Raw genomic sequence first — 22658 nt, forward strand, 5'->3', positions numbered from 1 at the left:
AAACTTGAAGGAGGGAGATGTAACAGACACATGCGTGTCTGTTTAATTAGATAATACAATTAGGCTTGTATATGTAACTAGAACAGTTGTTGATTAGTAGTCTTCTGTAGCGGAGTCTAGTGAGCGTAAGATGAACGTATAATATAGTACCGGTAACATCACACTGTCCACCTTTCTGTCTGTGTATCTGTCTGTGTGTCTGCCCATCCGTCTATGCATCCAATGGCGAATCCAGGATTCTCACAAGAGACAGGCGTGGACTGTCAGGTTCGGTAAGGACGTCATCAGTTAGTCACGTGTCCATGTTCACATTTTCGCAGCTGGCCCTCTAGGATCATAACTATTTCAAACATTTCTCACAAGCTCCTGATCAGCAGCCTTCAGCTTAGAAAGACATTTAGGCCCGTCAGAATCTTTTAAGTTTAGTCAATGACTTCTCTCCTCCAACATGGTCGACCCTCTTGTGGAAAGTTTGCGCAACGTCCGTAGAACTAGTCTTGCGTAGCCAGACCTTACCTGCTTCCACTTCGGAGGCTCTGGCTACGCGAGACTACCGAAGACCACGACAAGCTCATGTGCTTTGTGCCAAACTGATGGGCTAAAGTTCCAGAGCTCGAGTGCATGAAACACACATGCATGTTAGTTCAAACGATACATGGGAGTCGATGAAACGCGCACGCAAGCTGTACAGTACTAATAGTCCACAACGTGTACTCTTCACGATCGAGATACAGGCGCGTGCCTCTCGTGCCTCTCGTGCCTCTCGGGCCTCTCGTGCCTCTCGGGCCTCTCGTGCCTCTCGTGCCTCTCGTGCCTCTCGGGCCTCTCTCTAGATCCGCCACTGGCATCTGTCTGTCTGCCTGTCCATACATCTCTCTGTCTGTATGTCTGCCTGTCTCTAGTGTTGCCCTCAAGACAAGCAATCAAAAACTGTACACAAATAACAGCAAATAGACTACACGACAAGTACACAACATTTACCAACAACTCACTCTCTATATAACAACACAACAACCAATAAAACTACCAAATTCGAACGCATCAGGAGAGAAAGAGAAGAGTGTCATGAAGAGTGTTTTGTGAAACATTTTCAACAACTTGTGAGTTGCGAATTGATGCCCATCGTAATGCAGAGACTTTGTGTACGTTGCACAAGATCCCAAAGATCAATTATTACTCGGGTAATCTGCACATTGTACGTAACTTCATACTTTCAATTCGACTGCGTAATGTCCAACAGCCCAGCATATGCCACTCCCAAGCTGCTCGGCAAGAAAAAGCTAACACTGAACGACATCGACGTGTTCGAATATCACGAAGCATTTGCAGTGAGCACTCACACCGATCTCTCACATATGTCACACACTCACTTTCACAACATATTTGTTTAGGGCCAACTCTTAGCTAACTGAAGGCCATGGACTCCGACTGGTTTTGTCAGACTCACATGTCTAGAAAGAAGGTTGATATCAACAAATTTATTTTGATATGAAATTACTATAATTAATGTTTATTTACAATTAATTAATATATTTTGTAATTATTTTATATTATTTATTTATTGTCTTTTATTGGGGCTTAGCTTGGGTTGTTGCCTGTCGACAAGATGAATCTCTGGGGCGGGTCTCTGTCTATTGGACATCCCTTCGGAGACACTGGCGTTCGTCTGGTGACAACAGCAGCTCATCGACTACGAAAAGAAGACGGAAAGTTAGCACTCGTCGCTGCTTGTGCTGCTGGAGGACACGTAAGCATCGTAGAGATTTCACAGAGAGTCACGACTTCATTTTGTATGATAACATTTTGTGCACTTTATGTTTGATATTGTTTTAAGTATGTTTGGTTTGTGCTATATTACGGATGTTTGTCTCACTGGTGGCCTCTGTCGATTGTAAATTCTGGTTGTAAACATATTCGAATCAGTGATTTACACAGACACATGCAGTGATATCATATACACACCATTCAAACAATCAATTGTATTTCATAATAAAATGCAACAGAAACATTTACAACATTTTCTTTTGATAAATATAAATGTCCAATATACCATAGTGATATCAACAATACTACTGCAATTGTGTTCACTTCCATCATTGCCTCCTGTTGCTACTCGCCTACCTTTTTCTCTCTAAATAATGACAGCAAAGTTTGTCAAAGTCAAGCCACTCGTTCACGTTTACGTAAAACTTCACCTTTCTTCAATTCGTCTTCGACTTCTTTGCCAATTGGTGTGGGTATTCGATGACATGCCCTCAACAAGTCCTCAGCTGTCTTCACTTTTCCATCTTTCCTCCTTTTTGCCTCAATGACAGCCATCAACTTGCCAGGGGGAAATGGTATTTCATGAGTTTCTCCTTTAATATTATCACCTTTTAGTCCCAAATTGAGTCCAATCTCGTACCACTGGTTACAGCCGTATTTAACAACAGCATCTCTCACTGTATCAAAATCAAGCGAGTATCCTACACACAAACACATTACATTAATTGTATAACCACACATCCAATCAACATCATATAAGTAAGAAATATTTGTATACACAATTACTTCTTAACTAAACAATGACACAAACGAGATCTCACACAACAAATACCACAAATGGTCACACTCACCTGATACTTCCTTTACCATCAATTTTCTTTTCTTCTTTAGTGGTTCTTTTATGTCCTGCTGTTCATCATCTCCTTTTCCAACATCTAGAATAAAAATTGAAAACATATGGGTTACCAGCATTACCTCTAGCAAATGGTCTCTAAGTTTGTACATTATCTAATATATAAAGCTCAAATTGTCTGTGTGTGTGTGTGTGTGTGTGTGTGTGTGTGTTCGCGTTTGGGGGCCACGTCTCTTGTCCGTTTGCAACCGAAATCGGCACGCACACTCGGCACGCACAGAGGAAGGTTTGCGTAAAAAAATTTAAAAAATAATGCAGCGGGTCCCCTCTCGAGGGATCGACCCCCGCGTAAAATTTCTCGATGACGCAAACGCTACACATTCCCGTTCATTCGAACACACGACCACACCACTCCCGTGTAGACCGTATGCATCGTCGTCCTTCGCAAAGCTTCGAGCGATCGAATATCTCTTGCCGACGAGACTTACTCTTCTATCGCTTTCGTTTCTCACCAAATTCTGATTGCATTTGCACCGAATCCAACCTACACGTTTTCTGCAGCAGGCGCTACACGGGGAGTGTGTCGATTTCTATCGAAACAAGCGCGAAGAGCAAGATTCGAATTCATTCAGAATATCCGGGACCTCGCAACAAAGATTGCACGTGACGTGTCCACAGACCTATCTTTACACTACAGTATCTTGCCCGTACGAAGGACGGGCCATGTATACTAGTACTCACTATAATTGTTTTCCAATGTGCTTGACATGAAAAAATAATAAAAAAACAACAGCAACCATAGCAGTGTCAATTTCAAAGACCAAAAGCAAGCAGAACATTTGAATGCTCAAAAGAGATATCCCATAAAGAACAAGATAAATTGCTACTCATAACTTATATACATCGTTACTCGCAATTTAACAGCATCTCTCAATGTCTCAAAATCAGGCAAGTGGCCTGGACAAACAGATCACATTGTATACCTACACATCAAATCAGCAGATGATAAGGAAGAGATAGTTATATACACAACTATTCTTAGCTAAATCATAGCAAAATCCTATGGCGCGGGTAATAAATAAGTTTCATTTTTTATTTGGCCAAGTGTTATGCCGTTGCCTAGCAGGTCGGTAGGTCAAACGTCACATGACCAACCGGGCTACGTTACCCTAATGTTTCACGTGTTATGTAACAATGACACAAACTAGATCTCACACAGCAAACTACTCACTTGTCTGTGGCTCGTCTTGTTGTCTTGCGTCACATTCAATTGCATCATCTGTAACATCACATCAGCAATATAATAACCATCAATGATCACAAAATAATCACACTTACCAGAGACTTTCCTTGCGTCATTAAACCAGAGATCCAAGGTAGGAAACTGATTTCGTAGCACACGCTCATTCTTCCGGTTTATCAAACTTCTTTGTTGTGGATATTCATCAATGCACACCAGACAATCGTCATCTATTAAATCAGCTACTTCGGCTTTGGTTGGTGGAGGTTTAACACAAACAGTAAATTTGATGCCATCCAATCCTCTTTTCTTGACCTCATTTAGCTGACGAATAAGAAACTGACGAGTAATGCTACATTGTTGTATCAGCTCATTCATACAAATTTCATCATCTGGAAAGTAGACAGTAGCAATAATGTAACGCAGTTTATGATAAACCAGTTCCAGATCGAGTTCAAGATCATCATTCACGTGGAAGACAGCATATCTTCTTTTCAGCATGGGACGAGGATGGGCATATTCACTGGCACAACGAGACACCAGGCGAAAGTAGATCGGCTCGGGAGTCGCATCAAATCCCTCGGGACGAAAGATGAGAGATGGAGGAAACCGAGTAGAACCGACATTCTGTTGCCATACCATCTGCCTCTCATATATTTGTGCCAACAAGCAGGGAATGAAAAATGACTGCCCAACTGCCAAGACAGACTTCGGCATCTCGGGTGACGTATTCATGGGACAGATGATGTCGAATAGGTGCATCACTTGAAGGATGGCCACAAACTGATTCTCGTTGACCCCTTCTTTCTCTAGCAAATACTGAGCCAAACGCCAAGACATCAATCCTTTGTTCTCCACTTTGTTGATATCCTCCCATAAATGTGGAGGAATGTTTTTCTTATCAAAGACGGTCACAAACACAGTGAGGACATTGACCAGCCATTGTAGATCAGTGAAAACCTTTCTTTCTAACTCACTTACATTCGAATAGAATGCAATCGTGCTCAAACTCGACAAATATTTCAGTGCCGATCGACATTCTCCAACTGTTAAAATATCACAGAATTTTCGAGCCAACTCGCACACTTCATCGATGTCGAGTATTTTGCCTTCATTGCCTGCTAGTTGATGAGACACCCTGCCCAACAATTTATCAAGAACTGCCCACGGCAAAGGAATAGCCTGTCGTTGACTCCACAGTGACCGTACCATTGCTACAAATATCTCCTTCACCTTCATCACCACCGGATCAGGATTCTTGGTGCCAGAACGTGTGTTGTCAACACGAAAAGTCAGTTTATTCGGATTTTTCTCTGCCAACACCACGTGCTCACCAAACTTGTTCTTCTGCACCACATCTTGCAGTATTTCTTCTTGTTCCTCTAAAAATTTTGGATCCATGTTCTTTGTTTCGTCTTCTCGAGTGGACACTGCAAATGTGACTGGTGCTCGCTTGACATAGTCCTGACCGAGAAAAGGACCCTCACTCACTGATGGATGAGCCATCTTGATGCAATTCATGTGGTAAGCCAACAGCTCACGTCTCGTCTTAGGACCAAACCGTTCCATCACCAACTGTTCGCTTCCTTGTTCTGGTCGAAACAAACATTGAGGTATGGGATCTGCAAGACTCTTTGTTCCATCCATCACTATCATGTAAGCGGTTGCACTGTAGTCACTGCTGTCTGCCATCAGTGCTGCGTGCGTCATCAGAAACCGCTCTTGACCGCCGCGATCACACAATGTGATCAACATCATCATTTTACTTTGCTCTAATTCAGCCTTGTCACGACGCAGTAGATCTGCAAATGCTGCTTGCTCCTCAGTTAGTTCTGTGGAGAACAGAAAATCGTGTAGCGACTTCTTCAATACTGTGATGCTGCCTTCCCGTCCGGTTGTCTGTCTCTCTGTTGCTAAAGCTACAGTGTTGCTAATACTTGCCGAATGTTGTTCGGCTGGTTGACTTGTCTGCTCGATGACAGAATCTCCCTCGTCGTCTCGTGTTACTTCTTCTCTAGTGTCTGCTGCCCCTTCTCGGTGCTTTTCAACATACTCATGATAGCCTCTGACCAAAACTTGATCAATGATCTGTTCTTTGTCTTCTGGTTTCAGTTCCTTCCAGTCCGTGTTCGAACCGCCTCCAATTCTCATCACTTTCACGTGTGCTCCTCTCGTGCTTTCCCTCTTATCAATAAATGGCTCGTCCAAATAAGAATCTCCAAGAGAAGACTTGCCGGCATCTTCTTCACCAAACATATCGATGTTTCCTCGTAGTATTTGTAACTCTCCCTTTTTCAAAGCATTTTTGTAATCAGATTTCACAGATGGACCCAGACGATCAATAGCACCTACGAAAAAGTGATGACAACAGCTAATTACAATAGTAAATGCACAACAGCCATAACATACACACATGCATCAATTAGATTTCAATAGATAACTAAAAGCCACCTAGTATCACTAAAATATGCAACTATACAGTTGAATGTGATTTGAAGAAATGCACACAAATCATTGAAATAGTGTGCCAGCATTCCATAGCTACCTGGAAATTCCAAAGAGAGCCCCAGGGCAGCAATACTAAATATGGGATTTTTATGAAAGAATATCTGTTCTCAAATAAGCGTCCGGGTGGTTCGTAGGAAACTCTGCAAATTGGCAGATTGACTTGAGTACTACAGAGTAGGCAAGTGTGAGGCGCATCTTGCAATGTCCTGCATATATACTTAGTCTTTATAAAGTTAAAGGAGCACTGTCCAGATTTATGCGCATGCTTGCTGCCACACCCAAGCCTTGCACTTGCTGGGTTACATCACTCTGTTCGCACAGTTTAGATTAGCTAACATGCTTTCCTAGCTTCACTTGAAAGATGAATCAAGTTTAGTTTTTGTTTAAACAGACTAGGTAAGCTGTAAGTCTACATTTGCATCTGTCTTTTCATGTCAATCAGCCTTCTGAGAGTATCTTCACTTATTAGATGCACTTCTTGTTTTTTTAATGGCACGCAATGTTGTCCACATACTTTTCTTGCACCCTCATGGCTTGCCATATCTTGCAAGGTTTCCTACAACTTACTTACTCAAACATCTAGGTCATGTGACTTGGCACAAAACACTCGGTATCAGGGCAAACGAGACTCAATCGTCTTCATTATAGCCTACCTAATATACACTTCGCATATTCTTGCTTTACAGCTGCCTAACATAAACTTTTACTAAAACTTTCTATATTTACTAAACTTGAAAAATGATCTATTTTCAAGTGACTGTGACATTCTGGAGTACGAGGGCAATCAGCACAGTGCTCCTTTACGAGTGCGACCAGACAGTACGGCCCTCCTAAGCTTCTTGTTAGATATTTATTTAGAGGTTCCTTTGTTAATCGAATTATCCACAGTGTAAGACCGCTGTCTGGTTGCCAAAACTGTATTTGCACTATAGTATGGTAACGCATGTTACTAATACAGCCTCAGAATATTGACCAACTTTGGGCACCGACGTTGAATCGCACACCACAATCTTGATTCTCATTAGCGGCCCATGGGCTGTTAATAAGTACAATTTTCAAAAAAATTGCCCAGTGGGCAGTCTTTAGGCTGGCCGCTGTTTTGGAAATTCCCGTTACCCAGTTCCTGCAAGTGATGAGATGAGGAGTAACTCCTGATACTCCCTCGTAACTGCTCAACCATATCAAGCTTTACTCACTCACCGAAACAGCATCAACTCAAATTATAACGTCACAACAGACAAAACTACCGTATAAGATGAAATATTGGCAGCAAAGTTATGTTGACAGATTTTTCAGCGACCGCCAATATAAAATCCGCCATTAATTTGGCCACCCAGATATGTTGACGTCATCGCCCACATGGACCAGGCATCATATCGAGTGGTACGTCACGCTGATGAGTCCCTGCTTGCCGTCTGTTGTGCATATGAATGAGGCCATGAGGCTATGGATGAAGCTGGACTGTCACGTTCACGTGGGTCACGTTCTTTGCACTAACACCGCAGTTTTTCATCACTATGCAGTAGTTGGAGACCAGTAAGTTAGGGAAATGTGAGCCACAAACACAGCTGTAAATCACAAACTCCATGACCACTTATCGTAAGACGTACATCAGTTACCAAATAACAATGTCGACCGCCAAAATAAAATTTGCCAATATGCTTTGTCCGTCAATTTCTTAGCAAACCGCCAATATAAATTCCTGCCAATGTTTCATCTTATATGGTATTGTAAACAATGATCACATGCAGTATGACTTTCTGTACAAAGAAAAGCCAATACAACATTCATATATTAATTTAGGTATCACATAAATAAATCAATAAAAAAAATAAACAAATTTCTGCTGGTCAGTTGGATCGATCTGTTGTGAGTTGCAAATATGATAAAAATAAATACTGACAATCTACTAGAAGAATATTAGGTGAGATGAACTTGTCTGATAATGAAAATAATCACCTCTTCTAACATTGGTATGCTGTTACTTCAAAGGATAGGAAAAATCATCATTATACATGACAAAAGGTGTTTACATATACAGTATTGTCTATTGTGTGACATCGTCATAATGCACACGATTGTCTCACTTACTGGGAAGTTGAACATCAATGTTTGTACTTTCTACAACATCTGGTAATGGATTTACAGCTGCTGCAGCACTCTAACATCACACATAAACAAGTTATAGTTAATACACAAAATGTACACTACACAACAATCAGATCACACTTTATCGATACATTCCTTCAGATGGGAAATGATAGCAGAACGAGTTTCTTTGCGACTTCCCCGATCTGACTGCAACTCTTCTTCTCCTACTTGAATTGCAGTTTGGCCATCCTGTCCAATAAAAGCACAGTGTTTGTTATTGGAGCAACAAATGCCAACACCTTATACCTTACTAGTATGTATATATACATACATGTTCATTAAACAACATAAATTATTTACAAATTTAATGCTAACACACAGTTACTGTAATCCAGCGTTCTTTATCTGTTGTTCACACAGTAACAAACAAACTAGTTGTATTACTAATCACACATTCACTAAATCAATGCTCACCACTGTGTCACTCATCATTTCCAACAACCACACATCCACATCCTATGCAGTCATGTGACTGACCCATAAAAATAATTTAATTACTCTAAATGTAAATCAACATTATGATCAGCACTTCAAACAAAATCATTATCAGTGTATGCTTTCAATAAATATTCTCCCATTTCCATGCAGTAAACATGAGAAAATAACAACACCATCACCTAACCACTAGAAATTGACAATATAGACTTTCTCAGCACTTGCTGGTTGCAAAAACAGACAAATGAACAATTTGCCTGCTAAATGGTTGAAAGTAATGAAAACGATTTGATTGCAAATCCACTATTTGATTTATCTGTTGGCTTTAAAATGCACTACAATGTGCAAATGAAAAAACCTAATTCATTAAAATCATCACAACTCAACTGTCCATGTTTGTTGCTTTAGCAGTTGAGATAAAATGTCACATGACATTCATGTATTATCATCATAGTCTTCATTTCTTGTTCTCATCACTGACCCATAAACATTTAACCATACAATAACAGGGTTCAACACAGAGTCGGCCAAGCCAGCAAACTGCCGGCTGACACTGTTCTTTGCCGGTTGGCAGGGCACAAGAAAGTGAAAATGCAGCTGGAATTTGAGACAGTGAGGTTTGAGTCTGATCTTATCCGTCGATTCCAGTCAGATGGACAATATCTACAAATGTCAGCGTAAGACAGAATAACCTGGCTCTTATTGCTCACAGTTTAACACTCCAGAGCTTCCATCTAATTCCTCCCCAAAAGTGGGTTAGGTAAGAACAAGCTTTCTCGAGAATTTACCAATTATTAATTATCAGTTAGCTACACATGGAGATTGGTCAGCGAGATGTCTTTCTATCCTCAGCTGTGTATTAGTTAATACTGTTCTTTAATCAGTCAAGTGGAACCTAATCTGGAATGCACACAAAAACCGCCAAGGCCATGAGCTCTAACATGATGTGTCTAGACGTGTTCCTAGGGCCTTGTCACAAGCTATTCAGGATATCCTGATTGAGGAGTTGGACTACACTGAATACATTGATAAAAGTGGACACGCCACTGGACAATCAGTTGTTTTGCGAGCTGACCAAAAATTCCTGGGAAGAACACTGAATACTAACTGCTCACATCTGCCATCTCTTATTATCTTACATTACAGCTCAAAGAACAACTAAAACATATTAGCACAAAATACTTCAAACCAAATACAACAAGTGTCTACATACATTGTCCTTAGCTGACACATCAACTCCAAATGATGTCAACAGCTTGACAACTGATAAATGGTCATTCGTAAGACCAGGATATGAACAGATCAGATGTAATGCTGTTGATCCATTCTAAACAATAAACAATTTACATGAGATACAAAAGCAGTCAAAACCAAAAATTTACAATGATACTAAAATGGCATGCAGTCATACTGCTCCAACACACAGACTATTATCAAACAGCAGCAACTGCTTGCTGTCATATACAACAGACATGCAAACAGATACAACAGACAAATTGCTTTAGAACCAATTAACATTTGAACAATAAACAAACTTCTGAATAAGTCAATTCAAAAACATTGTTGTTGCTATAAATAAAAAGAAATGATAAATGAGTCGGTATTCAGAAAGTCAGTTTGCTGGTTTCAACAACTCACTAGGATCAACACCAGATGAAAAATACTTTGTTTACTCAACAATTTTACAATTAACAGAAATCCAGTGTGTGCATGAGTGGCTTGATCAGTGCAGTTTATGTAAAAAAGATTGTATCACTAATTGAGTTCTAAATTCATTAATTAAAAAGTCTTATCAGTCAGGGTTCAAAAAATCCGGTCGCCGAGACGCCATATGGCGACCACTTCTAGGTGGTTGGCGAATAAACAAGTGGTGTGGTCGCCAATTTGGCGATTAGAAATATTTGGTAGTTTTAGTCTATTGTGGCAGTGGCTCTTGGATGCAAACCACTTTCTAAGTCTACCATTTAGTGGCACACTGCAAAGTAAGCCGTCTACTTAGCACCTTCGTACATATCACGTAGCAACGTATCACCTAGCAATCTATTGCAAGTTGTTGCTATTCTCTGGTTGATCAACATTTTTATAGACTTTACTGCCTGTACCAATTTCATTGGTCTCTGCTGTCAGCTCCAGACAAACCCAACTAAAGACATGCAGGCGTGTTTAATTTTTCAAATAATTGCGGTGTTATAGGCTACACCAGCAAATCCAAGTCAACCATTCTATCATTGATGAGACACCATTGCGCAGCAGCTTCTCCCAAATGAAACACGAAATCTGCAGTCAACCGTAGTTGAAAGTGACAGCAACTGCCTATTTAAATCCTATTCTATGCTGTTCAAAGGAAACGAAGACTCTGACCATCTTGAATCGAGACAAATGAAAACTGTTACGTAGATCTTTGCAAACGGCAGGCGTCAGAAGTGGCAAAACAAACAGCTTTTCCACATCAACCTGCATAAGTGTCTTTCTATCAGAAGAACTACAACGTACGTCCACGAGCTCGTACGTCTCCTAGTGCTACTAAGAAAGTCCGTTCAGACAAAAGTTTCTGCATGTCCAGTTCTGAAATCTAGATGTTGAATGATGCCACACACTATTGAAGTACTACAATAACAAAAGTTTATCACTTGTGTTCCAGAGATTAGCACAGCTAGCCATAGGACAGGTGGGGTTACATGCAGTAGCCGGATGCACTGTTCTCAACAACAACAGTGGCACTGAGTCATAAGAGAAGAAACACTCTTATCTACTCAACCAAAGAATGCTCATGTCTTATTGGATGCATTGCCAGGATGTCGATGTAATGACAAACCACATTTTTGTTTGGTTGTAGCAATACAATTAGTTGAAAGTTAGGATAAAATATGAATACTCATAGTATTACATAGAAAGAATCTCAAGCATAATACTGTAAATTGATGTGTTTACTTGCTATCTACAATGTTCATCCAACGTTATTGCAAATTCCTAGTTAGGTCTTAATTTAATGTCAAACATGATAATCTGGGAAAGGGTCTCAACAGTGATATTAATGACTTGTTTACTTCTGGAATCTCTGAACTAGAAACTAGGGAAAGTTTGGCAATCAACCATTCCTTTACGTGGCCAAAGTGGCAACCAGATTCAAACACATTTTTCGAACCTTGCTTATCTATATTCATGTTCTGGAATCCTATCGCTTTGTTTGTGTCAGTTCTACATAACAGACTGCAGTTCATGTAAATTAGAATTCATCTATTCCAAACATTAGAGATGGGCATGGATCTATTGCAGCTGCTACTAGTACTGTGTCGGTACAAGTTTCAACTCTGTCAAGTCTGTCAACCTAAATTGGCTTGTCTGAAATCAGGATTAAACATGTCTTATAGAGTGATGTCGAGATCAATGCAGTGATTAGTTGTATTTTACACGGGAGGTGGCAAGGGAATGAAAGAACAAGAAAAATAAGCAATCTGGGCACTGTTGCGCTAGTTCAGGAAAGGAGGTTCATTCTTCACTCAATTCCAACCACTCAAACCAAAACCCCTGGTCTGACAAAGACGGTTAATCAGTGATGAGAATGCTAATACAAACCCAGTAAAACAATGTTATTGCAACTGTAAATGTAAGAGTTAATAATTAATGAGCTAAGTGAATGTATTTATAGCTTGTGAGATGGTAGGGTGCAAGCTCTTTTAATCAGAGTTGTACATCAGTCAACTTGCTTCAGAGCTTGCTTGCAGTCAGATGTGCCCACTGGTTATTAGAGAACTTAGAGCAAGGGTTTAGAATAGGTTGTAAGGACGACACGCTACATTACTCAGCAAGTAACCTTCAATCGGCACTTCAGCATCCAGACGCGGTCTCGGCAGCATTGGCAGCAGAGTGTGACAAAGGCTTTCTCTCCGGGCCACACGACCATACCCCACTAGCTAATTTCGTTTCATCTGGCTTGGGTGTGGTGCCCAAGAAGGACGGGTCTTGGCGACTTATCTGTCATCTGTCAGCACCCATGGGCAAAAGTGTGAACGATGCAATCGACAAATCCGGTGCTACCATTAAATACCCATCAGTGGACATGGCCATTGCTATGATTGAGACGTTTCAATCATCCCCGTACATGATCAAAGTTGACTTCAAGAACGCGTTTCGTCATTGTCATGTCCATCCAGACGATTGGCATCTGTTGGGTTGCGCGTGGCAAGGCAGCTATTACTACCACAGGAGGTTGCCAGGTTTGTGGTCGTCCCCATGCTAGTTTAAACAAATGGCAGACGCAGTAGAGTGGATTCTGCGTGTCAAGTTCGGTATCCGACACGTCATTCATTACCTGGATGATTTTCTGATATTAGCTTCCACGAGAGAGAAGGGCCAAAATATTTTAGACACCACCCTGGCGACGCTCCAGCGTCTGGGTATAGAGTGGGCACCCGAGAAGGTGGAAGGACCGGCAAAAATTTTGACTTTTTTAGGTATAGAGATTGACTCACACAATAAGGTAATACACCTTCCGCAGTCCAAACGGGAAGATCTCGAAGCCGAGCTGCAGCAGTGGTACTTAAGTAAGAAGTGCACAAAATGCCAGTTACTTTCGCTGATCGGCAAGCTCTCGTTTGCTGGCAAGGTCCTACCGGCAGGGCAAATATTTATTAGAAGCTTAATCGATTTAGCAACAACTGCGAAAACACTTAGTCATTGGGTAAATTTGTCACAGGACACTCGCGCAGACATCGAGTGGTGGCAACACGTCCTTCCGTCGTGGCCAGGGAAGTCGTACTTCCTTACTACTTCGTGGCAGCTGTCTCCAGAGATGCAGCTGTTTACTGACACGGCAGGGTCACATGGTTTTGGGCCTGCTGGAACGAACGGTGGCTGTGCGGGCGCTGGCTGGAGCAACACCAGCAGAAGTCGTTTTCAATCGCGTGGAAAGAGCTGTACGCTATTGTTATCGTGGCAGCTACCTGGGGGTCTAAATGGACCGGAAAACGTTTGCTTTTCCACTGTGACAACCATGCGGTAGTTGATATTTGGTGGAAAAAGACCACTAAAGACAAACACCTCATGCAGCTCGTACGTTCGCTGTACTTTATAGCAGCTAGAGGAAACTTTACTGTCTCAGTCTCGCATATTCATGGCTTGAATAATACATTGGCTGATGCATTGTCTCGCGGAGAGGTGGAGAAGTTCAAGGTCCTAGCTCCACTGGCAGATCAAGAACCAACACCGCTACCACCCAATTGGGAATCGCTCTAGACCACGACATTTGGCAGTTTCAACGTGCAGCAATAGCCCCGTCAATGCAGGCGGCCTACACTACGGTATGAGACAATTTAACAACTTTTGCCAACAGATGGGAATATCTCCCATGCCGGCTTCAGAGACCACACTTTCAAGATTCGCAGCATTCAGCGCAAGGGCAGTTGGAGCGGAGACTATCAGGGTGTATTTATCGGCAGCGCGTCACTTTCACATCCAGGCAGGGTACATCGACCTGCTCCAAACGACACCTTGTGTGCAGTTGATTCTCCGCGGCATACGGAGATCACAAAAGACTTCCCACAATAAACCACTTCGACGCCCGATCACGTTGCCAGTTCTTAGGAGTTTGAAGACGTCCCTGCGCCTATGGCCTCAGCTGTGCCGGAGAGAGAAGCTAATGTATTGGGCAGCATTCACAACAGCTTTTTTCGGTTTCATGCAGGTCTCAGAATTTACAGCAGCAAGCGACACGTCCTTCAACGAGCGGACACTACGTGGAAAAGACGTTCAGTTTAAGGAGGACATGGTAGTGCTCCACTTACGAATGTCCAAGTCAGACCCTTTTCATCACGGCTGCAATGTAGTACTGGCTCCCACAGGAGATCCCGTGTGCCCTCTACGTGCTCTCAAACAAAATTTGGCAGTAAGGTGGATGGACGTTGGCTTACTGCTCTTCTGCTTCCAGTCAGAAGCATTTCTGTCAAGAGACAGACTTTCTTTTCAACTGCGATCTTTACTGGATAACGTGGGCATGGACTTGAGCTCATACACCTCCCACAGTTTTCGAATTAGAGCAGCTTCTAGTGCAGCATCAGCTGGATTACAGAGCATTTGATCCAAAGGATGGGCGGTTAGACATCTGAGTGCTTCAAGACGTATGTGAGATCGAATATTCAAGTGTTGCGGTCTGCGGTGTGTCACATGAGTGAGCGGAAATAGTAGATAGAAATAAATCGGCAGTTGTTTTGTGTTGTATTTGGTTCATGTCTCTATCTTGCGTGGTGCCGCGACGAGCCAACGCATGCTGACACTTGCTTGGGAGGGCGCTTGCGGGGCAGCCCCACTGGAGCCACAGAGCAAGCGGCAGTCCGTCAGGGTATGGGTATACGATTGACAACCAGTGGTATTTCTGGCAACAAGGTTATTGTTAGGTATGATGGCAGCTGTCAGGCGGCAGAGGATCCTTCGTGCTGTCAGGCGACAGTGGCAGGCTGCGGTCCTGCGTGCCCAGCATTGGGTGGCGCTAAGCATAGATCAGCCTCGATAACCGGAAGCTGTCCCCCAAATTAAGCCCACTGGTGCGTCGCAACACGTCGAGAAGAAGAATTAATTGCAATTAAGGCAACGTCTTTGCATATATTTCAGTCTTTTCAGTCTTTGTCGCTTCAGACAAGTGGCCAAAAGTCAAGAGATTGCCGCAAAGAAATGCATAATATGAAATGCAGGAGGCCTTCAGTTTCCACTATAGCACGACCAATAATGAAGCTTCAAGTGCAGTTTCTGTTCAGCTGTGTTTGTCGCATCTTGGTTTAGAATTGCTGCATCAAATTCTGCACTTGTATGAAGACAGAGACTTTCTAAGTGTTTGCAGACTGCTTGCCGTACAATACACGTGTTTGATCGAAGGACACGTGTTTGCAATCGCCATGCATTACATGAACTGCATGCTTCTCAAATCATTGTAAGTAGATAGTTAGAGCTAATGACTGTGAGACTATGCTAAAGTAATAACAAAGCAAGTCTTCACGCCTAATTCCGAACTCAAATAAAATAGCAAAGACCCAATAACCACTCTCTCTCTCTCCCAGCCTTCTCACGTGCTCTCCCGCCACATCACATGCAAAAAAGCACTGCACACCATGGAGAACCAAATCTGCAGTGCAATCATGTTACACACACACTTCCTACCATCACAGGCCCTTGCCAATCCTCCCAAGTACAAACAACAGTTCGAATGTCATCACAAAATATGTTACATACAAACAAACTTACATTAGTTGTTGCTGCTTTGTTGCACTTTGATTCGATGAGACGTTGTACTACAGGTAAACAACCATAACCACATGCCGTGAGAAATGGTGTGTGGCCAACCTAAACAATTTGAAACAATAACTACAAGTCAGCAAAAGTAATGTTAACAGTAAAACCATTTCATGATCTTCAATGTTGAGACCAATACTCAACAGATAATCAACAACCTCAGCATTACCAGCAACGTGTAGAGCTGTCCATCCATACTGCAGTTGACAGACAATGTTAGAAAAACATTTATCAGTACAATACTAACTGCACTGCATAAAACACACATACACAACAGACACAATTCAGAGCTAGAAAAATATATCATCAATCAATAGTCTCGGGTATAGCCAAACCCTCTCCCCTCAGGTCAAAGTTCCAGGCAAGGAAGGGTCTGGTGAAGTGTCGGTGTATTGTTGTTTCATAGATAATGTGTGATTTAAATACCGAATTTGGTTTGTTAGACGTTCACTAAAGACCATATCAGTATGCACACATCATCTTGTTTTGGTGACATCAGTTGCAGGATCTTCCAAATATATCTGCCACTCTAGACTGTCTGTGGTCACTTTGGACACCAAAAAGCATCCAGTACTGTACATACATATATAGGAGTACATACATATCCAGTCAAGTCACTGCTATGTGACCCCCTTTCCACTGATGACTCTCCACTGTCACACAAGACATAACAGTCCCTAAACTGTTTTGTAGAAGAAGAATCTACGCATTGATTCACAGATCTGCAAAGCACTCTTATTATCTTGGGACTTATGATCTCCACACACTTGACAATCAAAGCTGGACATACTGCACAATGTGTCTACACTGTATAAGCAATAGCAACCTTTCTGGAGTGCAGCTAGTACAGATTTAGGACAACGTCTGACACAGTGTGGACAGCTTCTTCGTATAAAATGAAATCAGGCCACATAGGTGTTGCTTACATATTTAAAAACAACTCAAGAGGCATCAATGTGTGGTTAACAGTGTCACTTCCATTGACAAGGGACTGTGCTTTGTAATGGATGTTTTGCTTTCATTATCTATCATGCCAAACATTTCACCAGGACACCATCTCAACTTGCATGCTTGGATATGCAAAAACGTGGACGTTGCATGCACAGTTTTATGAATGAAAACTAAAGTCTATCACAAAAGTTTAACTGAAAGCGCAAGACTAATCATTGAACATTGTTTCTCCATTTGATGTTTCAATCATGAGCATCAAACTGCATGCACATAATTCATTGTATCTATACACAATGTCCTTCCAGTTGACACGCCTTTTCTTCAAATTATTTTTACTCAACTCCATCAACAAAGTGACAATTACCCCAACCTCAAAACTACACCAATACCCATACACCACAAAACAGTCTATCTTAATCAACACAGTGTCGCTAATGTAACACTCATTTACGTCATTTCTCAATTGGCAAAATCAAATCACAAATACTGTCACATACAAATACACTCACATGGTTTGTTGCTTGTTTGTTGCAACCAGCAGCAACCAATCTCTTCATAATAGACACATGACCACCTCTACTTGCATAGTGTAGAGCTGTCCATCCATTCTACCCAGACAACAGACATATGATCATGATGTTGTTAGCAGTGAATACAATACTAATACATTTACATCTAGAAACACTGACTATAAAATATAACACATCCAATTCACCATTTCTTCTCACTAAACCCAATTCCACACAATACATCATAACCTCATTACACCACCAAACGTCTAACAAATCATATCATTTGGACTCCACTGACGTGTCTGCTTGTCTCGAAGCATTTAAGTCTTGCAAACACTCAATTTCACCTCAAGCCTACATCTGAGGTGACTACCTGCTACATGTCGCTTACTTTTAGCAATAGCACATACAATATCTATTTTAGTAAATAAATATACACACAAAACACAATAACTAGAAGTATCTATGTTAAAACCTTTCTCTACTTTCCACTCTCCTTCATTCATTTTCATGCCCACACTTGAATAAATATATACGAGTAGGAATGAAATAGTGCAAGGTAAGATAACAATGCCAATCTAGCATGTTTCTTCTCTGTTCTGTGTCTATATCTTACAACACAATGTTGGTCCAACTTGCCAGCTGTGACAACCTATTCATTGATTATTCATTGTAAGCACACCAGAGATGCCATTAACATTACTCATTAAATCAATCATTGAAACACAACAAACTGCACTCAAATTTCTAACCAATTTATCAACTCAACACAAATCTGACAATCACAATAAACTAACAAGTTGCACATAGTCACACACACTTCACATATTATACTGCACTCTCACCCCCTTCTCTTGATACTTCACATTGGCTTCTTTTCTTATAAGTACATCAACCATATCGGTTGATCCCACACCACACGCTACTTGAAGAGCAGATGGAATTCCCCACAATCCAATACCATACCTTCCCTACAAAATATGGAGTCCTCTAAAGTAAAGTCAGTTGTAAACCGTCCATAACATGGGAGTGTGTGTGGACGTGACCATATAGCGAGCGTCATTTGTGTCGGCTAAGCAAGCGCGTATGAGATAGAGGAAACGATTCATTCAATAATCTGGTCGGTACAAAGTCAGACGGTAAAAGCAACGTCACCTCGACTCTTACGTTGACAAGCATAACATACACACGACGTCTTCACTACAAACATGCTCGCGGCTCCATCACAAATTTTGCGATTTATAACGTCGAACACGCTGCGCTCTCTATTTCCCATCACTCACTCAAATTCTTACCTCATCTCTTGCTACAACATTGACGTCAGCGCCCTTCGCGATTGCTTTGGAGGCCTTTTCTACGTCCTTTTGCACAGCAGCATCGAAAAGAGCATTGTCAATCGCTCTTGAACGTTGGCGTTTCGCCATCTAGACCGTTAACTCAAAACGCAAGAGTAGACAAATGGAACGAGTGCTAAATTTAGTAACTGTGACATCATAACGCGTGACTTAACAACGTTAAGTTGATATCAATTAATTATAAGATGCATTTTATACCGTAATATATTTAATTTATCTTTTGAGGTTTACTTGTTGCAATTGTAGCTGCTGATGCCTACGATTGCAACGGACACATACCCAAAGTTTCAGCAATTTTCGTTGTGATTGTCACTGTCCATGATATGATGTCTCTGTTGCAATGACATACCAGGTCAATTAGTTCTGTCGGTCGTGTAAATATGTTTTTACAAACATGTCTGTTTGCCTGTCTGTCCAACCACCACCTGCCCGTCTGTCTGTTTGTTTGTCAACCCATCTGTCTGTCTGTCTGTCTACTCCTCTGTATGTATGTTTGTCTGTCCATTTATTTACTCTTGCTGTTGCTGCATTGCCAAATGCAGTTGCTCTCCGTGTCAATATCGTCTGCTTATCTATCATCCCATAAGAAGACATGACTCTGATGACTAATTCATGCACACATAATAACCAATTTGCACGACAAATTCTAAAACATACAAATAAATGAGATCGACTTGTCTATAAAAACAATAAAAATCAGTTACGAGTGACTGCAAACAAGACACAGTGTTTGCACTAATCTATAAATTTTCCTATTCTATAACAACAAATACATTGTCAGCCTAACATTTTCCAACACTAATTGATATCAATAACCAGGATAAGATATCACACTTGTCAAACAATCAACTATCTCCCCCATCATGTCCACTATCGGTTTGAATTGTTGTTACTGCCGACAGTCGACAGCCGACTCAACCATACTGTGTAGGTCAGACAGTGGTGACGAGTCATCAACAGATTCTGGACTTCCAGCCATTTCCTACCCTACAAATGCAAACACTCGACTAACAATATGCAAGCCATACTTTTTCACAGCCCTCCACCTCGCACACAAAGAGCAAACAGATACAATAACATCACTCTCCGCTCGTCTTGTGCACATGAGAGGCTGTGAAGAAAGATGAAGAAGTCACTACACGAACATGCTATAAAATTCCTTGCACAAACAAGCAATTTAACCCACCTACCTGCATTGCATAGCAACATTCGTCTGACTTCATGGTTGACTTCACTAACTGAAAGTATCTTTGCAAATTGTACTCCGTCAACCCACGGACGTTTCATAATCAACTTCAGTAAAGTTCTCCTCTCTTTCCCAAGATCATCAGTGTTATTAACATTTACCATCTCACCAGATGATATTATCTCTCGTTGGTATAAATAATCGGCAACATCATCTGCATCCAATATTCCTACAAATAAATGCCATTGTTTTCTGATAAGATCCTCTGCCAACTTTTGTCTGCCACATCCTAAAACTATGATCTAAATGGTAAGCAAATAAGCAGAACCAACCAGACAGAAAACCAGAGTAAGACTGATAAACACAAAGACAAACAGACAGACAGACAAACAAGTAGACAGATAGAGACACAAACACATGGACAACACACAAACAGACACATACACAAACAAAAAGACAGACAGACAGACAGACAGACAGACAGACAGACAGACAGACAGCAGACAAACATAACATCTTCATAATCAGTATAAAATCCAAGGCCCAACTCTCCACTTCTTGTACTCTTGATTATGAACGACGCTTGTCTACAATAGATACACACTATACTCATTACAATCAAACATAAGATGTTAGATTGTCCGATCTTAATGTTGATGAGCTCACATATGAGAAGCAAGTCCAGCTTTAGATCGACATGTACTGGTACACAAAGAGAACCTCAGAGATTGTTGCACATCTTTTGAAACATTGCTGTGAGTTCAACCCTGACAACCACATGAGACATCGTTACAGGAGAATTAGACAAGAAAGATTATAGTAAAAGTCCCGATGTACAATCAATACGCTCACTTTGGCAAAACACGAGCACCCACTGATATACAGTTTGAAACGGGACAATTAGTAGACGACGAGATTCATGGCTTTGTAGGGTAGCCTTCCCGGTGTGTTTTCAACAAGATATTTCGAATACTCTAATGACCAGACACAGGATTGCATCGATGAACTGATGGTTGAGCTGCAAGAAGTAACGCATGTGTAGAGTGATCACAACTCAGGAATCACTGTAGCTGCTGTCGTTTTTCAAAACAGGCTGGCGAACCACAAAGTTCACAAACTTTTGGGTTTGTATGCCATCTACATGCGAGAACACATGCACACACACACATGCACGCACGTGCACGCACACACACACACACACACACACACACACACACACACACACACACACACACACACAGCAACGTACTACACAGAAAAACTAGGAATCAGAGACACTAGATAAACAGTCAACAAATAGACTGAACACAAACTCAACTGACTTGATAAATTTTATGATCACATTTTGTTTGGAGGTAATCGAATGTCTGCTGATGAATCAGAGAGTTTCCATACAACTCAAGAACACAACTCCACCTTTTCTATCACAATAAATGCAAACTATATCTATATACACAAAGACACAAGTAAAACAAACTCGAACTTGACTTGCAGTCCAAGTTGGTCTGGCTGCTCAAATAACACGGCCAGTAAGAGCATGTGCATAGCGATCACTTCTAAACTGTTATCAATGATATAGAACTGGACAGTAAGTTGTAGATCCAAATTTTTGTAATTTGTGGTGTGTTGATTGTGTGGTAAATCCTATACCTTCAACTTTGGTTTTCTGTGTCTGTGGCTTAGAGCCAGAGTCTTGACAATATGTGGAATATCTCCCATCCCAATGAGCAATATGTTGAGTGCTAAGTTTGATTAATTAAAGCAAAGTGAGAGTTTGAAATGCAGCTGGAAGATACTAAACAAAAAGACAGAAAGAACAGAAAGCAACAGATGGACACAGATACACCAGCAGTAAACATGCAAACACACACAAAGACAAACAACAAACAAAAACAACTAATAACAAACATACAACAGACTACCCCGAACCCTAACCCTAAAACAAAAACAAAGAGACAAACACACTACCAAACATGAAACAGACATTTAGTGTAATTTGTTCTTTTCAAAGTGAGCAAACGTCAGGATCGACCTGCTGCCCTTAATTAGCTTAAGGTCACACTCCAGCCATATGGCCGGTCTCCTGTTTGCTACTCAGGAAAACTCTGAGCCTGTGCTAGTATAATTTTCTAGAGTCAACCCACAACTCACAGGAACACTGTTTGTGACACTAACTTACGTTTTGGGAACCCTATGTCTCAACAGGAACCTCAGAAGCTAATGATCAAGTCACAGCCAGTTGCCGCTACCATCCCCAGTCAAAGCCCGCGTAGTCATTTATGCTCCTGAGTCTAGAAAGGCAATTGTGTGTGAGCTCCTTGCCCAAGGCAATTATACACCTGTACTCATCCAAGACTTGAAGTTGCAACACAAAGTTACCGAATGTTTCCACTCTCCAAATGCGACTAACGATTGAGCTATA

At 41.3% G+C, this 22658-nt stretch overlaps 1 protein-coding gene, 1 long non-coding RNA gene and 1 pseudogene across 2 annotated transcripts in view; 1 reads left to right on the forward strand and 2 right to left on the reverse strand.

The window, feature by feature from the left end:
- The first annotated feature begins 222 nt into the window (after window positions 1-222).
- LOC134182929 (trifunctional enzyme subunit beta, mitochondrial-like) lies at window positions 223-1948 on the forward strand (annotated as a pseudogene).
- LOC134183418 (uncharacterized) lies at window positions 1916-19154 on the reverse strand. The gene is made up of 13 exons (XM_062650948.1): window positions 18991-19154; window positions 18541-18666; window positions 17693-17791; window positions 16340-16429; window positions 16185-16283; window positions 10165-10278; window positions 8595-8705; window positions 8457-8526; window positions 3956-6205; window positions 3849-3896; window positions 2616-2699; window positions 2196-2465; window positions 1916-2131 (listed from the first exon to the last, which is right to left on the reverse strand). Exons 1-13 carry the CDS (start codon window positions 19117-19119, stop codon window positions 2118-2120), a joined length of 3504 nt encoding a protein of 1167 aa, XP_062506932.1. The 5' UTR covers window positions 19120-19154; the 3' UTR covers window positions 1916-2117.
- A 620-nt stretch (window positions 19155-19774) lies between these two features.
- The window catches only part of LOC134182819 (uncharacterized), a 3555-nt gene continuing 671 nt past the window's right edge, over window positions 19775-22658 (reverse strand). The window contains exons 3-7 of the long non-coding RNA XR_009970426.1: window positions 21887-21978; window positions 21559-21817; window positions 20241-21254; window positions 20097-20161; window positions 19775-20037 (exon numbers count right to left, since the gene is read on the reverse strand). This is a non-coding gene — a long non-coding RNA (uncharacterized LOC134182819). The remainder of the gene's footprint in view (window positions 20038-20096; window positions 20162-20240; window positions 21255-21558; window positions 21818-21886; window positions 21979-22658) is intronic.

This window comes from Corticium candelabrum, chromosome 8 (assembly GCF_963422355.1).
Source record: "Corticium candelabrum chromosome 8, ooCorCand1.1, whole genome shotgun sequence".
Taxonomy (NCBI): Eukaryota; Metazoa; Porifera; class Homoscleromorpha; order Homosclerophorida; family Plakinidae; genus Corticium; species Corticium candelabrum.

Coding starts and splice junctions, on each gene's coding strand:
- LOC134183418 (XM_062650948.1), bottom strand. CDS start 19,119: ATGGCGAAACGCCAACGTTCAAGAGCGATTGACAATGCTCTTTTCGAT. Junction 18,667..18,990: donor ATGTTGTAGCAAGAGATGAG/GTAAGAATTTGA, acceptor CATATTTTGTAG/GGAAGGTATGGTATTGGATT. Junction 16,284..16,339: donor ACATTGAAGATCATGAAATG/GTTTTACTGTTA, acceptor CAAATTGTTTAG/GTTGGCCACACACCATTTCT.